This window comes from Balaenoptera musculus, chromosome 6, assembly GCF_009873245.2.
Source record: "Balaenoptera musculus isolate JJ_BM4_2016_0621 chromosome 6, mBalMus1.pri.v3, whole genome shotgun sequence".
Classification (NCBI taxonomy): domain Eukaryota; kingdom Metazoa; phylum Chordata; class Mammalia; order Artiodactyla; family Balaenopteridae; genus Balaenoptera; species Balaenoptera musculus.
Window position 1 is genome coordinate 50,075,859 of NC_045790.1, and position 20,185 is coordinate 50,096,043.

Sequence of the window (20,185 nt, forward strand, 5' to 3'; positions counted from 1 at the left end):
GACAAGTTACAGCTGACAGGTAACTAACAAGGAACCACTAAAAAATGAGGGAGAATATTCCAGGTAGGGAGAACAGCAGGGGCAAAGAGCAAGGAGCTTGGCAAGGTAAAGGAACAGAAAGAAAACCAGTGTGACTTTAGTGTAGTCCATGAGGGGAATGAAAAATGGGGGAAAAAAAAGTTGAAAGGGTCAGGCAGGTGTAGATCAGTAAGGTTTTAAAGGACACAGAAAGGACTTAAGGTTTTGTTTGAATTACCCTACAAACTCACTGGAGGAAATAAGAGACTATGGAACTCTCTTATACGCTTTGCTTCCGTAAATTCTTCCACCTTCTCCAAGGGCTGCTCTTCAGCCCAACACATTCCCCATCTATATAATGACTCTCTGCAGAAAGGCGCCGGACCCCAAATAGACACATCTTGCCTCACATAAACTGTGTGTATGCTAACATCAAAAACAGATCTGGAACCAATCAGGGGAATGTAAATTACAGGTTGCTTGATGTGGCATAACTTCTGCCTGTTGGCCAGTGTAGGTGTGCAGCCAAAAATGTACTCTGTGAATACAATTGTTTGGCAATTGCCGGTCTGTCACTTGTCCAAGTGGTAAGTGTGTGAATGGATTTGTATGGGTAATGACTCTGAAATTAGCAACTAGTTTTTTTTCATCTCTCTGTGATACAGGAAAACGCATTGCAACTTGGCTCATTTCTGGAGAATTCTTGTGATGATCCTCAGTGGCTCAGAATGTACATTTGGTCATCATTATCCCCTGTGTAATCAGTTTCTACAAACTATAGGATAATGTTACAGTTATGTTTACAGAATAAGAGAACACGCTCCACACCTTAATCAAACCATTTAAAGATGAGCCTTCTTAGATAACATGCATTTATATATATGGCTAGTCATTAGATATCTACTCTATACTTTGAGTTTTACTATAGTGAGAGAAGTAATCTTCTGACTCCCACTAGAAACCTCCAGCTAAACCATGTGCCTAAAACTCTAAGGTATTTACTGTATAATATTGTCGAAGTGTTCACCAGACAAACCTTTCCACAACAAGATGGTGTAGAGAATTCACAAAAGCAGGAGTGACTTGAAATCTGCTCTGAAAGGGCCTAAAAACCGTCAGGAATTTGGACCCAATCAGTACACAGAACTGCAGGTGCGGTGACCCCGCTGTTAAAAAGTTGGATCCACGTGAATAATAAGCTTAATCACATTTTCAAAACAGCTGTGGCTACTTGGGCTGCCTAGTCTCTCGTCAGTCACGGCTCCGGAAAATTTTTAATTACTGCGAAAATTTATATTAAACTTAAGAGCAGACTGTGCAATCAAAGAAAATACAACTACATAATTCCAAGGCTGCGTATTTTCAAAGGAATTTGATTCTGACCTCTGAATGCAATTGGGCAGTCTCTTCCTCTACTTCGGGGAAAAGAGAAAGGAAGGAGAGATGATTTTCTCTTTTTAGTAGTAACCGGTAACCAGACCTGTTGTTCTGCCAAGCAAGCGTTCGCCTTCTTCGAACCTGATTGCCAAGTGCTCAGAGGGTGGATGCTCGAAACCTGTGACTCCCTCCCCTGTCAGATAAGCAGAAAGTTTGCTCAGGCTATGATAAATCGGCACAACGCGGAGATGTTTTTGGCATAAAGTGTACGTTAGGAAGATGACGGTGATTAAATTCACCCCCCTCCTCCTCATTCTTGCGGCCGGGAGTGTGTTTTGCCTGCATTTAAGAAATGTCCTTCAGCGGCAGGCGTGTGCGCGCTGAGCCTGCGGCCAGCGTTTTTGCATCTCCGGGGCAGGGCGACTCGGGCCGGCTGAGTGTCACCCACAGATGTGACCGGTCTTCCCCCGCGGGCACCCGCGGAGGCGGCAGCGCCGTTCCTCTCCCCCCGGCGTCTCCAGCCCTCGGCCCAGACCAGGGGAAGGGGAAGGAAGCCCTCGCCGCAAGCCGGCGTCTGGCCCGGCACAAAAGCACGCCGCCACCAAAAAACTTTTTTCCCCCCAGCCGCGCGCAACTTTTGGCCTTTTCGCCCACCACGTTCTCGTCTCGAGTTTCTGGCCCCTGGGGTTTCCTCCGCTTCCCTCGCCTTCCCCAGCGGCGCGCGGGGCAGCGCGGGGGGCACGGAAGGGGAGAGGAGGAGGGGGTGGCGGCAGATCGGGAGGAGGAACTGGTCATAGGGGACCCACACGGGCGAGTGCCCGAAAAGGAAAGCGACGCCGCGGTTTGCTGCAGTCGGAATAAAGTTCGCGCCCTTTCCTCGGCGCTTCGCAGCCTCCCCTCCGGTCTCCCCCACTCGTTTTTGACAGCTGGGCGCTACCGGCCACCTCCACCTCCAAGCCCGCACCCCCCGGGGGGGCGCCAAAGTTGTTTTTGCATTCCCAGAGAGAGCAGGGGGAGAGAAAAAAAGTAACAGGGCGCGGGAGAAACATATCCTCCTTCACTAGCCCCCTAGAATCTGAGGACAACCAACCAAACCAACCTACTTTTATTTTGCAAAAGGGAAACAACATTGTAGTCGCGACAGTTTTGGAGAGAGAGAGAGAGGAGAAACTTGTGCGGCTTGCAAATCCGCCCGAGGTCACCTCGCCCGCCGGTTCCCCCCCCCTACCCCGCCCCCCAGCAGCCCCCTCCCGGGACAGTCCGTTCCTTTTTTTTTTTGTGCCGAGGAACCGGGGGAACTCAGCAGGCTCCGACTTGGGGAGCGAAGGCGACCCTGCACGCGGGTGTAAATCAGTCACCTGAGCGCAGAGGGGCCGCGGCGAGGGCGCTCGCGGGCGGGCGGGGAGAGGCGGAGGCGGCGAGAGCGGCTGCCCGGAGGAAATCGGGAGGGGGAGGGAAAGAAAGGCCGAGACTGAAGGAGCGTGAGGCGGCGGAGGGGCTGGTCCAGGCGCGGCCGCTAAGAGGAGACCAAGAGGCGGGGGCTGCACTTGACAACCAGCATGCCGAGATGGTAAGAAGTTTCCACCCTCCTTTCCTTTTTATTCTAGACTTCGGAAGAAAGGAGTCCCGCGTCGGCGCGCCTCGGGGGCCGCCCGGGGGCCGTGTTTTCCTCCAGTCCAGCGGCGGGAGGTGGAGGGGGGCGCTGGGGAGGGCGGGCAGGAAAGGAGAGCCCCAGTCCACCCCGGTCCCGCTCCCGAATTCGCCCCTCAACTTGGCCCGAGTGGCGGAGGAGAGCTCCAGGTGGGAGGGCGGGTGTGCGCACGGGCGAGGGGGGCTCGGGAAGGTTGCCCCTCTCGCGGCCGGCGGGGCAAGGTGAGCGGTAAGCGGGCAGGCGGCTCCAGGGAGTTGGGACGGGCCGGGAGGCAGACGGGGGCTGATGGAGCGCTGGAAGGAGCTCGGGGCGGAGAGGAACGCCGTGTGGACCCACGGTAACTTTTAAAACTTGCCCGCGAGTGCGGGGCCGGCGGCTGGGCGTGGGCGCCTGGGCGCGCTGGTGTGCCGCGCGGGGAGGACACCGCCGCCCGGTCCCCGGCACCTCTGATTTTCCCCTCCTCGCCCTCCCGTTGGGGAACCCTCCCTTTGTAAATGAAGAAGATGTAGGAAGTGCTCCTGGAGGTTTTCTGAAGAATGTGTAAAACGCAGGGCAGTAAAATCAGCCCTAAAGAGAGAGAGAGATTTTGAGGTGGAGCTCGACAGGAGCCGATTTGTGTTACTTACACATTGACTGGAGGGTGGCATTTGGGGCCCGGGGAGAGGGCAGGATAAAAAAAAAAAAAAAAAAGAAAAAATACCCCACCTAAACCTGGGTGAAATTCTCTGTAAAGTGAGGCTGAGATTTAAAAAAAAAAAAAAAAAAGTTCCAAGTGCAAGTGGTGGAGAAGATGGGAAGGCGTTGCGAAGCGAGATTCCAGCACAGCCACTCTACCCGAAGCAGCTTCTCTGCAGCGAGGCAGCTGGCAATTAGCTCGCCGGCTGCTGAGCGCTCTGTCCGCTTTCGGGGAAGTGATTTGTTAGAAATGGGGCTGGACCACTCCCTTCCTTTTAGTTTGCTCCCACCCTTTGCTGCTATTGTTACCCCCTCTTGGGGTTCTGATGTACTGCGTTCCGCATGTAGATGGACTATGTAAGAAAAAGGGAGATAGTGGGTTGGCATTTTTTTTTTCTCTCTTCCCTTCCTCCTAATGTGACATCTCGTTTCAGTGATCAAAGTCACGACTGGAGTGTAGGGGATGCGACTGTCAAATGCAGGCACCAAAAAAAAAAAAAAAAAAACAAAACAAAAACGTGAGCCCAGGACTGAGGTTACAGTAAAGCTGACAGAAATTAAAGTGGTTTTGAAAGCAGTGTGCGATTTACGGTGGTTCGCATTTACCCTAGAGTCAAGCTGTTGTAAAACTGATGTACAAAAGACATCATGAAATAATCCTGTGTACCCAGGATTAAAGTGGCAGAAAGTGGCCTGTTTTATTATTTCTTATGTACTTCGTGGACAGTTGCAATGGTTGGAATCTGTATTTAAGTGGAGGCGTCAAAACAAAATATTAAATATATCTGTTTAGCACTTGAGGGTTTTTCTTATAGCCACATTTTACACAAGAACACTGTAAAAGCCGGTTGTAGGTATTATTTTCCTTCCCTTCCCCCCTCGCCTATACTATACTATTTGTCTACACATCTATTCCCAAATACTAATCACTTTGAACAGTGGTTAAGCACATTTGTCACCCACTGCTTTGTATTCTGCAGTTTCAGATGTTACTGTGCACACACATACATTATTTAAGTGGTGGAATTTATTCCTGTGTAGTGTGTCTGACTTGAGGACATACTCAAGAGTAGTGAGACCCTGTGCAAGTTAATAGAACTTGCTTGATTGACCCTTTGGAGTCACCCAAAAAATCCCTTGTGAACTTTCATAGGGTATCTGTGTTCTGTGTTATATTTATAGCTGCTTTATTTAAACTCTTCAGCCTTAAAGAAGTTCTTAGTTGGAGCTGCTCTTTCTGTTCCTGGAGAGTAGTAAAATCCAGATTGCTAATCACTTTACCAACGTACAGGAGTGTCTTCACCTGAGGGAAGTAATACTGAGGCTGAACGTGAACTCGGTTTGAGTATCTTGTGAGAAAAGTCTCAAACTGTCCTTGAGAATATTAAGTTCGCTGTTGTTTGCATGTAAGGCTTTGAAAAAGAACCAACCTCGCGTGATTTTAAAAAATAAATAGGAAGAAAATATTAATAGCAGTCGTACCTTCCCAATACCTGACGTTTTTCTTCCCCCTGAAATGTAAGATATCTGTCAGGCAGGGATATGTGATTACAAAAAGCAGCAGACAAAAGCGGAGCTGACTATTGCTATATTAAAATGTAAGTGTTACAGTTTGAATTTTCAAGTGAGAGTTTTTGAGTTCAGTGCTTTACATAACATTTTGTCCTAATCTTGCTTGCTGTCAGGGATGTTTCATGGTTGTGCAATTGCTGCAGTCAAGAATGCCAATTTGCATTCCAGGAGTGTCATTTGATTACTTTTATCTGCACAGCTCCAAGACCGGCCCAGACCTCTCGTTTCATCTTGCCATGTCACGAGTCAATGCTGTGTCGTCTTTTCAAAAATCTGCCTGATTTAGACAAGAAAGAAAAGTACTTTCATGTTGCAGCCGCAGTCCCCTGCTAACTTGTCAGCAGCAGGATATGATTCACTTGAGCCCAGAAGAATGGAACAGAGAGGCGGGTTAGGCAGTTCAATAAAGCCCACGGACAGGTAGTGTGTGACATCCCCAGAGAGCCACAGTTAATGAAGAACAGGTCTGCTTAGTTCTCCACACACTGACCTGGTGCTGTCCCCACAGTTTTCTCATTTGATCTTTCCCAGCAAATTGATCTTTTCTTGTATTTTTTTGCCTTCCAAGTTAGTCCTTGTGGGACCGAAATTAGCAGAGCAACTTAAGTTGGATAATACAGCTGTTCAGAAAAGAAGAAATTGGACACTGGCTCAAAAAGGGGCGGGGGTGGGGGTGGGGGGAGCTTTCCTTTTTGTTGTTGTTCCTGGGAATATTTCTTATATTAAGGGAGCCCCCAATAGGTGATGACTTGAAGGTAGTGGTTCCCTTTATTTTTAATTTTAGAGTTAAGGTTCCACACAATTTTAAATGTTCCTTGAGTATTTGAAAGGTGGTCCTAATGAGTAGTAGGAGTTCGATTTAGCATTTTTTCATTTTCACTTGTTTGAAATGATTTGCCAGTTGACTGTGTGTCTTTTATGGCTATTGTAAAGTAGACTAAATATCAATGGCATACTTGGACTGTATTTATAGTCTTCTGAATAACGACAATCCCAAAATATCTAGGGCTGAATAGCAGAAAAGATTAAACAATAAAAGTTATTAACAGTGTTGTATATAAATATTATGGTACATGGACATGTTTTCTACAAATTACCATCAGCCTCTTTTATATAAAAGCCACAGATACACTGTTAATAAAATGTTTTTAAAAAATTTCAAGATCCTGAATTTATATGTAGGTTTTTAGAACTGAGACCGGATTACAAGTAACAACTTCTGTAGATAGATACTCATTCATGCATGTCCTTATTTTTTGATTAAATTTAGTTTTAGCAAGTGGGTAAATCTAAGTTGGGAGTGTATATATAGTTTAAACAGGTTAAAGTTTCACTATAGAATTTTGTATCTAAGGCTTAGGTTGGAAGCAGTTAATAGATTCTTAACTCATTGCGGACTTGAGGAGCAGTGCTTTCTGAATTCCTCTGCAGCTGGTCTCATTTACCATCTACATCCTTACAAGAAACAGTTGAAAAACATTTCTGTGGAAGGGAGGCAGCCTCCTCAAATCTTTCCTGTTGGATGGGAATTACATAGGATCATTGGATCATTGGTTAGTAAACTCCTCTCTCAAGAGCTAGAGGGAGCCTCATGATTTTATTAGATATACTTAAGGTTTTTTTTTTTTTTTTTAAAAATCACTCTAGCAATCAGAATGTTGCAGAAAAAGAGATAATGAGTACTGGCTTAGTGTTTAGGCTTAGAGGTGCTATTGTAGTTTCTTTTTTTTTTTTTTTTTTTTAGCTGTGATAGAAGCAGCAGAACTGTCTCCAAGAACAGTCAAATAGTCAGCTAAGATTTCTAGGGTTCTACCTTTCAGATGATCTGAGGATCAAGCAAAATGCACCCCGATACATTTTAAATCTGTTTTGGTTTGCTAAGTACTGTTTGTAGCTTTGTCAACTGATGGAGGTCTGTTAAAGAGGCCAACCTTCAAAGTTCTGTTAAAAGGAACTTCCTACCAAATCACTGAGGAGGGGGGTACCTTCTTTATGTTCACTCAGGGCAACCTCCTTTTTTTTGAAGTAGTTATACGCATAACTGCCGTACTCTGGAGAGAAAACTCCTTTAAGATAAATACTTCATGATATAAGCATAAATAGTAAACCATTTATAAAGCCAGTGTATTAGGGATCAATAAATTAGTTAAATTTAAAGAAATAGAACTTAAGTGGTATTAACTTCAATATTTGTTTAATTTCACATTTGTTTATCACTAAAATCTGTGATGTTTACTTTAAATGGTCATTGATCATAATTGCGCTTTAATATTTATATGCTAGTTTTTAATAGCATTACTTTGGACAAACTTATTTACCATTTAAGTAAATAATACAATCGGTGAGATAAACTACCCAGATTGGTCTTTTTTTAATCTTCTGCACAGTAGCTCTCATTATGTTGCTAGCCAATAAAAGTCTTTATTTGTGGCTTATTAGAACCCTCAGTACAAGCAAGAGTTCAGCTATAATTTAATTTGGCTGTTCAAAGAGGCTCCCTTGTTTTAAAGCATGTTCTCAGTACGATTTTACCATTTATTGTGAAACTATATTCTAACTTGTGCTTATGCATAGGAACAGTTTTACAGATATATCATTTTTTAATGTTTGGCCATAGCAGAGTCATACATTTTTTTCCTTTAAAAAAATCTATATCTAACAATGTCAGTTTTTTTTTCCTTTTGCTTTATTTTTCCCTTGACATTCTGGAGCACTTTTTTCTTGGTGATTTGAATAGCCTTGTTATGATAATTTAAAATCAGTTCCCCAAGGAATATAACCTTCCCTTAAGGTATAGTGAGTGGGGAACTGAAAAAAAGTTAATTCCATAATTAAGAATTCTAGCCGAGGATGTTTCACTACTGCAGTCACTTGAAATTACAAAAAAGTTTGCCTTGTACTTTACACATTGCTAGGGTGATAAATTCAGTTTCCTTACAGGAAGCTGCTGGGAAGTTTTGCAGTGAGTGGAAGATGGTTTGAGAGTTTTGGTGGTAGTATTCGTAACAAATCACTTGAAGACTAGACCTTGACTATAGAACTCTAAGATGAGCATTCAGGAATTCTTCCTCAAGGAAGGCAGAATGTAGAGCTGCTAAATGAGTCACTGCATGTATATCTTACCAGTGGGAATTGCATCAAGCCACCCCTCTAGATACAGTATTTAATAGTTGTCAAAATGTACAGTATTGTCTTGGAACTTGTGGTTCACGAGTTCACAGTCTCTGCTTTTTTGTGCTCAGTACAAAGATGTAAGAACCCACACAAAACATTTTTCTCTTATTATGACCTTACATTTGCCAAAGTGCCCCATGCTGAAATTCCTTTTCAGTGTCTTTTTTTTTTTTTTTAGTCCAAAGCCAGACGTGTACCCAGACACAAAAGCCTCTGTGTATAGCAAGCTGTTTTAAATATTGTGACTCGACGATGTGCTGTCCTTTCTCTGCTTGAGCCAAGGATCTCTGCTCAGTGTCTGGATTACCAAGCTCCTTCTTCATTGTACCTCTTGTCAACCATTCCTATTCATTTAACCTTTCATTAGTGTCTGTGCAGCTTCACTGTCTGGAAAGGCAAGGAAAAACCGAAAGGCCCCACTGTCACAGTTATTAGATTTCTCGGTTACATCCCAGCAACCATAGAGAAGTGAGAGTCGACACTATTGTCGTGCATGCTGCTGTCCTGGGGTGCAGCCCTTCTGTGCACGTCAAGGACATGTGCCACATGTTGATATGCATCCCGGGGATAAATGCACAACACGGGGGATAGGCCGATGCTGGCAGTAATGAGCTCTGTAGGAGTTATTGCAGAGACCAACAGTTTGTGAAGGAATTTTGCTTAACAGGCCAAGGAGATAGTCAGAGTTGAGGGCTGCCAAGATTTGCCTGTGCGGAGCTTAAGTCAGTCGCATTGTTTTCAGCTAAACTTCATTTGAGGGGAGAATTGAATAAGTTGGACAGCAAGGAAGAGTCTTATTTTCATTTTTTAATCTTTCAGAGGACCCAAGTGATGTTTCTGGTGACTATTCAGTGTATTATAACTATTTTTTATACTGACTGAATCATCTATGTAAATGGATTTATTAGCAGTTTGTTAATTCTTCCATATCTAGAAAAGAATTTAAGAGATATTTCATAGATGTCATATATGTATTTTAAAATCTATGTAAAATAATGTAGCCTATTTATTTTCCTATGTTACTATTTTCCCCCTTTGATTTCCCTCTAGCATCTTTTGTATTATCCCTTGATTCCTTAAAAATGCATTTGCCTTGTTGCCTCAGTGTAAAGGAAGAAAAAGATGATCATTGGATTATTTGCAAATCATAATAAAGACCAATATTTGCAGACTTTGGATTGGAAAATATTACTCAACATCTTAAGATTCATCAGATTACTTTTTAAGAATTCTCAACACATTTGAATAGAAAATGGTAAATTATAATACCTGCATCTCACTTTACCCACAAGTTCATTTATTTTTTTAAATTAGGAAAATCTTTGTTGCTAGGGGTGACTAGAATATTTTTGTCTTTCTAATTTAAATAATTTTTGTCAGTTTACCAAACTCTTTTAGGGCTCCCCAGTAGCTTTGCAAATATATGAATGATTTATTACTGAATCATTATAAAGTGATTTTCAAGTTTTACTTGACCTTACCTTCTTTAGCCAAGGCTAACTTTTTCACAGTTGTATTTGAAACTTTCTCTGCTAAGCTTTTCATGGCGTCTTGTGGGCCAAGTTATCTTTGTTTCAGGGAGGAGAGATGAGCTATTTCCACATTCCTTTCTTCAGGTGGGATGATCCTGTTCAGGGAAATACATATTCATTCAGTAATTGACAGCTAAGTGCCCAGCCAGCCCAGGGCCTTGTCCCAGTCTCTTGACCATTGGATGGAAGTTCTGTGCAGATAGTAAGATGAATGTACTTTGATCATCTCAGGTGACCTGGTGGCCTTCCCACGGACAAGGCAGGGGTGTGTTAACATTGCCCCTTCTAATATTCCCGTTCCCATTCATTATGGTTTGTGTTGGCAGAAGTAGAAGAGGAAGGAGGGACATTTGAGGCTGTAATTTTACCTTCCCCCCAAAAAGCCATGTGGTAGTTAAAGAAAAGGAATGCATGTCAGGAGCTACTCTCTAAAAGAATCCTGCACCTATTCTTCATGCAGTCAGTATCTCAGCTGGCTGACCACGCCTTGGAAAGCAGTTGCACCACTGTCCACTCCAGAGTGAGAACAGCCCGGGGACTGGGTTTAGAGGCAGGTCCCATTCTAGTCTACCTAGGTCTGAGAGCCTCCATTTCATCTTTGGTAAAACAAGTGAGTTTTGTAATTTCTATATTTCTTTCCAGTGGGAGCACTTTATATTTTATGTGATAGGACTATATAATCAGAGCTGTTTACCATTTTAATAGCTATATTGAGATATAATTCACATACTGTACAATTCATATGCTTAAAAAGTACAATTAATAACATTCCATTGTATGGCTGTAGCACATTTTATTTATTCATTCATCCAACGATTGACATTTGAGTAGTGTTCACTTTTTTGTTATTACGAGTAATGCTGCCGTGAACATTTGTGTGCATGTGTTGTTTTCATTTTTGTTAGGGATATACCTAGGGGTGGAATCGCTGAGTCATGTGGCAACTCTATCTTTCACTTTTTTTTTTTAATAAATTTATTTATTTTTGGCTGCGTTGGGTCTTTGTTGCGATGTGCGGGCTTTTCATTGCTGTGGCTTCTCTTGTTGTGGACCATGGGCTCTAGGTGCATGAGCTTCAGTAGTTGCAGCATGTGGGCTGAGTAGCTGTGGCGCATGGGCTTAGTTGCTCCGTGGCACGTGGGATCTTCCCGGACCAGGGCTCGAACCCGTGTCCCCTGCATTGGCAGGCGGATTCTTGACCACTGAGCCACCAGGGAAGTCCCTACCTTTCACCTTTTGAGGAACTGCCAAATCGTTTTCCAAAGCAGCTGCACGTTTTACATTCCCACTAACAGTGTATAAGTTTCCTAATCTCTCCACATCCTCTCCGAACTTGTTTCTGTCTTTTAATTTTAACAATCCTAGTGGGTGTAAAGTGATTTTGATTTGAATTTCCCTGATGATTAGTGATGTTGAGCATCATTTCATATGCTTATTGGCCATTTGTATATCTTCTCTGTTTAGCAGAAATGTCTGTTAAATCCTTTACTCTTTTTTCATTTAGGTTGTCTTTTTATTGTTGAGTTGTAAGCTCTTTATGTATTCTGGACACAAGTCTTTATTAGATACAAGATTTGTAAATATTTTCTCCCATTCTGTGGGTTGTCTTATTTTTTTGATGGTGTCCTTTGAAGCACAGAAGCTTTAAATTTTGACAAAATCCAATTTATTTTTTCTTTTGTTGTTTGTAATTTTGGTGTGCTAAGCAATCATTGTCTAACCCACGCTCATGAAAATTTACTCTAAGAGCCTTATAGTTTGAACTCTTACGTTTAAGTTCTTGATTCATTTGGGCTAACTTTTGTGTATAATATGAAGTAGGGGTCCAGCTTCATTCTTTTGAATGAGGATGTTCAGTTGTTCCCAGCATCATTGGTTAACAGTTCTTTGCCCCTTTGAATTATCATAGTACCTTTTGGGAAAATCATTTGACCATAGATGTAAGGGTTTTTTTCCCCTGAACTCTCCACTTGGTTCCACTGATCTATATGTCTATCCCTGTGCAAATACCACAGTCTTGATTACTGTAGCTTTGCATTGTTTGCAACTGAGAAGTGTGTGTCTTCCAACTTTGTTCCTCTTTTTCAAGATTATTTTAGCTGTTCTTGGTTCTTTTGCAGTTTATTTTTATTCTGATAAAAATATCACATAAAATTTAATAACTTAATCATTTTAAATATACAGTATAGTAGTGTTAGCTACATCTTGCTGTGCAACAGATTGTTAGAACTTGTTCATCTTGCAAAATGGAAACTTAGATCTATGCCTATTGAACAACAGCTTCCCTTTTCCCCTCCCCATAGATGCTGGCAACAACCATTCCACTTTCTAAGAATTTGACTACTTTAAATACTTCATATAAATGGAATCATGTGGTATATATCCTTCTGTGACTGGCTTATTTCACTTAGCATAATGTCCTCGAGGTTAATCCACGTTGTAGCACATGACAGGATTTCCTTTTTTTTAAAGGCTGAATAATATTTCATTGTATGTATATACCACATTTTCTTTACCCGTTCATCCTTAGATGGACATTTAGATTGAGTCCACTTCTTGGCAATTGTGAATGATGCTGCAGTGAACATGGGTGTGCCAATAACTCTGCAAGATTCTGCTTTCAATTCTTTTGGATATATATCCAGAAATGGAGTTGCTGGATTATATAGTAGTTCTATTTTTAATTTTTTGAGGAACCTCCTTTCTGTTTTCTGTGGCTGCTGCCCCATTTTACACTCCTACCAACAATGCACAAGGGTTTCAATTTCTCCACATCCTTGTCAATGCTTGTTACTTTATGTTTTTGATTTTTTTTTTTTTAGTGACCTTACTAACACATGAGAGGTTATATCTCATTGTTTTGGTTTGAAGTTACCGATGATTAATGATGTTGAGCATCATTTTATATGCTTGTTGGCCATTTGTATATCTTCTTTGGAGAAATGGCTGTTCAAGTCCTTTGTCCATTTTTATTGGATTATTTGAGTTTTGGTTGTTGAAATGTAGGAGTTCTTTATATATTCTTGATATTAACTCCTTATCAGAAATATGGTTTGCAAATATTTTCTCCCATTCAGTAGGTTGCTTTTTCACTCTGTTGATTACTTTCTTTGCTGTATAGAAGTTTTTAAGTTTGATGTAGTCTTATCTGTCTATTCTTTCTTCTGTTGCCCTTAGCAGTTTACTTTTAAAACTCAGAATTATCTGATCCTCAGAAGCGTAAAGGCTATGTTAGGAAAATACATCTATTGTTTGGGTAAAAAACTCTTGGTGATACTCCAGGGGACAAGAAATATGTCATTTGGTAGCCAAAAGATGATGGCTCTTAGCTCCCTGTGAAACACCCTGGTTTTGCTTTGATGTTTCTTAATTATCATTGAGTTTAAAAGCATTCTAGGTGTTCTATATAAGAGATACACTTCATACCCTGGAGGGTGGAATTAAGTACCTAGAAATAATTGTTTTTAGTTTTATAAATAGCTCAAAAGGAAAGGAAAAAAAAATTATTGAGAAAATTTGTCTTCCTAGATATTCCATTGTAACTAAAGAACACCACCAGTGATTAAAACTAAAAATTACTGTATGATCTCAAACCCAAACTAACTGGTCCAGTTACGTTTTAAATAAATACCATGTTCAAATCTGGCATGGCACATTTGGAGACATGAGCTTATTTTAAAGTTTACCTGACAAATTTTGTAATTAATATGCCTCATCATTGAGTTAGAGAAGCTTGAGAGCAAATGAAAGATAACGTAATTTGGGGGCGGCTATGCTGTATCATTGATGAATTTAAAAAAAGTTTGTTCCCTTTTAAAGTTCTAATTTTTCTTTATTCATGCTAAGAAACAACTATATTTATCCCCATCTAAAGTAATTTCTTTCCTAGTATTCTGATGAGCCGTTCTTGCTTAGCTACATTGTCTGGTTTTGGCCTTTTGCCAGTTAGTTTGGACAAAAGTTTCATTATTCATTCAGTATCAACTATTAATTAGATGGCAAACTGATCAAATATATATGTGGAGAGTATGTATTTTTCCCCCCTCATCAATGTTTACCTAAGTTACATAAATAATAATTAGCCAATTTTAAATTGTATCTTATGACATACAATTACTTTTCTCCTGGTGAAAATTCTATAGAGGATTTACAATCATTTATAAAAATTGTATGGTAGAAAATCTTATATTTACCATACACTTGATTTTTGGTTATAATAAATTTCATTATAACAAATGACACAGTTTTTATTAATGTTGAGCAATAAATCAATGCTACTTTTCTGTTTCACATGTTTTGACATGCTCATATGTATCTTGTTTTATATATATGGAATGACAAAATCATGTGTACTGTAATGGTATCTTTCATGGTTTAAGGACATAAAGTATGTAATTACCTGGAAAAATACAGCCATACAAAGAAAGCCCATTCATTTCTCTGTCCTATGGTATTTAATCTCCCTGTAATACACATTTTACTCTAGTGGATTAGGGAAGTTTTTTTATGCTAACACGTCTGTACGCTAACAGGTAAGCTTCTGGAAGTACAATATGATAGTTCAGTTTTCCTCTCATTCAAAATGGTGATAGGAAACAAAGTATAATATTTGTTCATATTGGTTTTTGATAGACTAAAACATTAATTTCACTTCAGAGTACATTAACTCTGAATAATATGAAAAAGTAGATAAATATTTTTTAAACTCAGAAATTCTGCCACGTGTTAAGCCGTATTTTTTTACCCTGTAAGTGTCCTTTGCAAAAAATATTTTCACATAAAGGATTTATGTGTGTCCATTGGTCTTTGCAGCTTTGCTTATGCCCATAAACAGCAACCAGTCACTGACATGACATTTCTGTGTACAGAGGACAGTGATAATTAGATCTAATGAAATGTGTGTGCGTGTGTGTAGGTAGAAGTATCAGTGGCAAACTGATAGTCTGCAACTTCCTTATGGGAGAGGGAGAAAGCAGAATAATATAGTTCACTGAAATTTTGTTTTTGGGTGTGTGAGGGGGAAGGGTTTGACACATATGTGCATTTTCATACTGCAGTAATGCCTGGTACAATATTTTTTGTAGTTATAGGTATATGTTATGGATGGCGTGGATGAATATTGAGTGTATCATTGAATATTTCATTAATATTGTCAAACTGTGTTTCTGAAATACACATATGCCAAAGTAATCTGTTAACAGCCAGCAGGTAACTGTTTGTTACTATATGTAGAATAACTTGCTGTAGATTTGCATGAAACATTAGACAATAGTATACTGATTTGGTAAAAGTAAAAGATGCTTTTGAAAATGATCAGGTTTTTATGTTCAAGTGGTACATTTCACATAGGCATGGGAGTTGTGGTTGTCATTATTTTCCACAGCATAACACAACTTTTCAGTATTTTAGATTGTAATTAAACAGGCTATTGCATTTCTGTGATACACATGACACTCTGTTTGGCACCGTATGTCTAACAGATGAGGTAGAAGTTCTAACCCTAATATGAAGGAGCACAAAGTTCATTGGCAAGAGGGTATTCATTATCTTGAAAGAATAACCATGGTCCAGGGGACTCCACTGGTCTTTGTATGTTTAGAAATCTAATTTTGTCAATACATGCTTAAAAGAGATCAGTCCTTCATGGACTCATTCAGCTGTTCACTGACTGAGGGGTGGAGATTACATACCCACATGTGCATGCCTGCACACACGCCATGTGAACATGTGTATACCTACATACCTTATTAGGTGAAATACTTCTGTACTACGCCTATCGGCATGCTTAGCACATTCTCTCCTTTGCAGGCAAATTTAAGTAGGGAGTCAAATCATAATCCAAATATTGCTCATTGCTTTATGAACTTGGAATTTGATCAGAGAATATTAGGGATGGAGGTGGAGGGTGTAAGGGCCTCCTCCCTCTGTAGAGAAAACCTTTCCATTGGCCTCTGTTTACAATGCACCCTTCAGACTCCTCACTCCTGGACTGTGCTTGGAAGAGCATTGACAAAATTGACCCCTGTTGCTTTTTTCTGCTTCCCATTCACCTTCTGACTGATAAATTCTTTTTTCTCTGGATATGTTAATATTCTCAAGCAGATATTAGGCAACTGTCCTGGGAGCTACTTGTTAAGGTGACTTTGCATCTGTTTGGTTTTTTATGGATCTAATGCAGATGGCAGTCCCATTTCATTCATTTTAAATTTCTTGGGAGATACTTCATGCTACTACCTTACATGTAATGTGTTTTGTATATGGGTAGGTGAGAATGGTGGGAAGCCACAGAATAAGGCTGCAGTTTCCAGGAGGAGAAAAAGATGTATGTTGTTGTTTTTTAAAATAATAAAGCTTAAGACCAGTTAAATACCTTTTAGAGAAAGTTTCTATTGTTTAATAATACCTTGTAGAGAAATATCATGATTTGAGATTGTCCTTATATATAGGTGGAATACACTGCAGTTGAGAAGTCAGTAAGGGGGTGTGTGTGCATGTGTGTGTGTGTTTAATCTCTGCATCTATTTTCTGTGTGATAGAAAAGTTCCTCGATTACTTTGGGATTCTCTTTTCCATTATACAGTTAGAGCCAAGATTAGATTTTAAAGATTCTCAGTGTTTCACATTGTGTGATGTTCAACATCTCTTTACTATTTCATGGGTGCCAAAAAGGACCAAAAAGTTAAATCTGTACCTTTGACTTCACATTGGTTGATTCCAGCAACTTCCCAGTTAGTTTCTTTTTTTTTTTTTACTTTAGTCTTTTGTTCCCTTTAGAACACTTTAATATCAATTAGATTTTGACTACAGAGAAGCATTTGTTAGGGGAAGAGAAGGTAGGAGGATAAGGCACTGAACATCCACTGAGCCTGAAGGATAGATGTTGGTGGACAGGGGAGCCTCCTGTTGGCTGTGATTTCCTTAGATCTAGTCCAGCTTTCATCCTTGCGTCCCTATTTCAGTCTGCAGTCTGTAAGTTTCAGAGCAGTTGTGGTACGGTTGTGTAGTGTGAGAATTTTATTATTTAAACCTATAGGGTTTAATGTATTCCAAATTTTAAATTTGAAAAGGTGTCAGAACCAAAAATTAAGTGAGGGTGGTGATGGAGAGAATGGAAAAATTGCACAGGAAATGTTGAACACTGATAAAAATATAGTTAGAAAAATACATTGAAAAACAAAGGGCCAGTTAAAATGAGTGCCGTGAGACTTAACGTTTATGTGACTCCCCAACCTCCTTGCTCACCACGTTTTTCCTCAGGATCTTTCAGGGTCTCCTCCTCTTGTGCCCCTCATCTACTGGGCAAGTCCTGTTAGATCTGTCTCCTGACTTCCACCCATTCACCATCACCCTGGTCAAAGCCCTACCACCCTTTACCTGGAATACCGCAGTAGCTTCTATTTGGCCCGGTGCTTCCATTCCTGCCTCTGTCCTGCCCACTATACCCAGAGGACTCTTTACGGAGAAATCACTTCCCTATCACAAAACCTTCCAGTGTCTTCTTTCATCTTACCACACCTGCAGTGAAATCCGAACTCCTGCCGTGACTGAAAAGGACATGTAAGATGTAATCCTTGCCCAGTGCTCCAAAATCATTTCCTACCACCGCTCACTCTGCTCCCATAATGCTGACCTTCTTGCTGTTCACTGAATATGCCAAATTCCTACCTTCCTTAGGCCTTTGTATGCAGTTTTCCTCTGCCTGGAATGCTCTTCTTCCAGATTTTTGCATGGCTTGCTCCCTTATTTCATTCATGTCTCCTCGAAAATGTTATCCCTTCAAAGAGAACTTACTGACAGCTTTCGTCCCCCAGCTGTCTTTCCACCCTGTATGTTTCTCTGACCTCTATCCCTGCTTCTTTTCTTCATGGCATTTATCACCACTAGAAAAGATACTTAATTTGTTTACTTATATGTAGTTTATTATTTGTCGTCCACCTTCCTGCCAGGATGCCAAACTCCATAAGAACAGGGACCTTTGCCTGTCTTGTTAATTTCTGAATTTCTGCTGCTTGTAGCAGTGCCTGGTATGGGAAACACTCAGCAGATGTTTATTGAGTGAATGAATATACCTGCATATGATTTTCCTTGTAATCATTAACAGATTTTTTTTTATCAGTTTTTATCGGATCTTAGTTATTACTTGGAGGGTTATTTATGGTATTTGCTGTTGCAATTATCTGAACTGCTTATTGGAGTAGTGGTTTCCAGAGTAGATGTAAACACCCCAAGAGGTATGCAAAAGTCATCCTATAAGATCTGGGGAAAATGAAATTCGATTTATCTCATTCTCCTATTTTTATATTTGTGTTTTGTAGTGTGCATGGTATCTTATAGTACATGTATAAGAGATACATTGTGCAATCAAATTTGACGCTATGGATTGAGCATGATCTGGACCACGATGGTTAACTTTGTTTAAAGCAAAATATATCTCCATAATCAGGCTTTTCACAGATGTGCATTTGAGTAATAAGGTGGTGATACCACTCGTGAGAATGTGTAAAGTCTTTCCCATTATTCAGAAAATTGTACAGATCTAATATTGGGTTGGGAGTGAGATATTATTTATGTAATTCAGCACACATGTGTGTACTGATAGATAGTCCTTAATATTCAACTTCTGGTAGAATTTTCAGGTATCTTGAGTTAAATTGCTCCTGTAATGGGGCCCTTTGTACCTGCACTAACCCATATGAGGAGGTATGTTGAGCCATTTTAAGTGATGATTCAAGTTTGCTTGCTACCTGATTGGTCTGTTTGGGGTGATCTGTGTTTTTGGTTGATTTTTGAATAATTCTTTTATGTCAGTTTTAGTAATTTAGGCCTTTTAATGAAGCTTAACTGGGTATTTTGGTGACTTCAGTTTTTTTTTAAACAGCTTTATTGAGATATAATTCACATACCATACAATTCACCATTTTAAGTTTTACAGTTCCATTTTGTAATTACAATATATGCAATTTTGAAGACACTATGGGGAAATAAATAAATGATAAACTTAGAATTCGGAAGGAAACCTAGTTAGGTATTCATTTTAGTACCTTCTCAAGTTAAAGGAAGTTTTATAACATTCGAAGAACTTGTTAATAAAAATTTGATAAGATTCATAAACTTGAGTGAAACATTAAAGTAATTAATATACTAATAAATGTGCTAAGGAAACTTGAAAACCAAAAATAAGTAGATACAAGTAAGTATTATTCTGTATAAAATAGTCACCCTAGAAGGTCATACACTGATGTTAGCTTAAAATGTTTTGGAGCTCATCATTTGGCGTTGGGTTTGGACAGCCTGTATCTAATTCTTTTAATTATCTTCAGTGCCAGCAAATTTTCTGTGACAAAAGTTTTGGTTTTCTGAATTGTCTAGAAGTTAAGCCTGATGAACATGGTGGGTGATAAAGCCAAATAATTCTATTTTTGGTAAGAAGAAAATTGGCACAGTTGATTTTTCTCATATAACTTATGAATTGGCTCTGGAAATAGTCACAAAGGAAAAATTCCAGAAACATTTTGAACAATAGTAGTGTTGTTGGAATGAGTGCAGTGTCCTGAGGTGACAACTCAGACATATTGACTATTTTTCCCCACCAATAATGGAACTTCCTATTAATATCCATAGAAACTCATTTGGTTCTAGGAGAACCGGTGGGAGATTTTTTGCATATATAGATTCATACATGCATGCTTACAAACATTTTTCTAACCATCAAATTGTGTTAGTATTTTGTAGTCTTATGCAACTGGGCTGCACGTGGCAAGTATCTGATAGATTGTACTTCAGTGTAGATCTTGTGAAATCTGAGTAAAAGTATTATAGGTTGTGGCCTGAGGAGGCCTCTGAAGGCAGAGACGATCAAGGAAAATTTTACCTAAGATGTGAGACTGCATAAGTGCTCCATGATATTAAATGGTTTTATGTAAGCGCTCTTTGGCTAGAAATTAGAACGATTGTCACATAGCTTATATTGTATACTTTGTCTTAGTTTCAGTAAATCTGTATATGTGGGGCATAAATAAATACTCGGGACATGAGAAATGAGAAAGCAAGTGAAGTACAAATTTGTGCACATAAACTGTTTCTGAGGCAGTCTTGTCTATACTGACAGATGACAGAAGTCAAAGGAAAGAGTAGTTGCTAAAGGGGAATATGATTTTATTTTTTTTTTTATGTTTTAAGATTTGTT

The 20,185-nt window shown here is 39.9% G+C and overlaps 1 protein-coding gene across 6 annotated transcripts in view; it reads left to right on the plus strand.

Moving 5' to 3' along the window:
* Window positions 1–2,802: 2,802 nt before the first annotated feature.
* Window positions 2,803–20,185, plus strand: part of BNC2 (basonuclin 2) — a 417,278-nt gene continuing 399,895 nt past the window's right edge. For 4 of the 6 annotated variants that reach the window (XM_036855919.1, XM_036855927.1, XM_036855928.1 and 1 more), the window contains exon 1: window positions 2,879–2,965. In XM_036855919.1, the coding sequence (XP_036711814.1) occupies window positions 2,963–2,965 (3 nt within the window). In that variant the 5' untranslated portion in view covers window positions 2,879–2,962. Of the gene's footprint in view, window positions 2,966–20,185 lie in introns of all 6 variants that reach the window. The other 2 variants (XM_036855921.1, XM_036855924.1) reach the window with 2 other exon arrangements.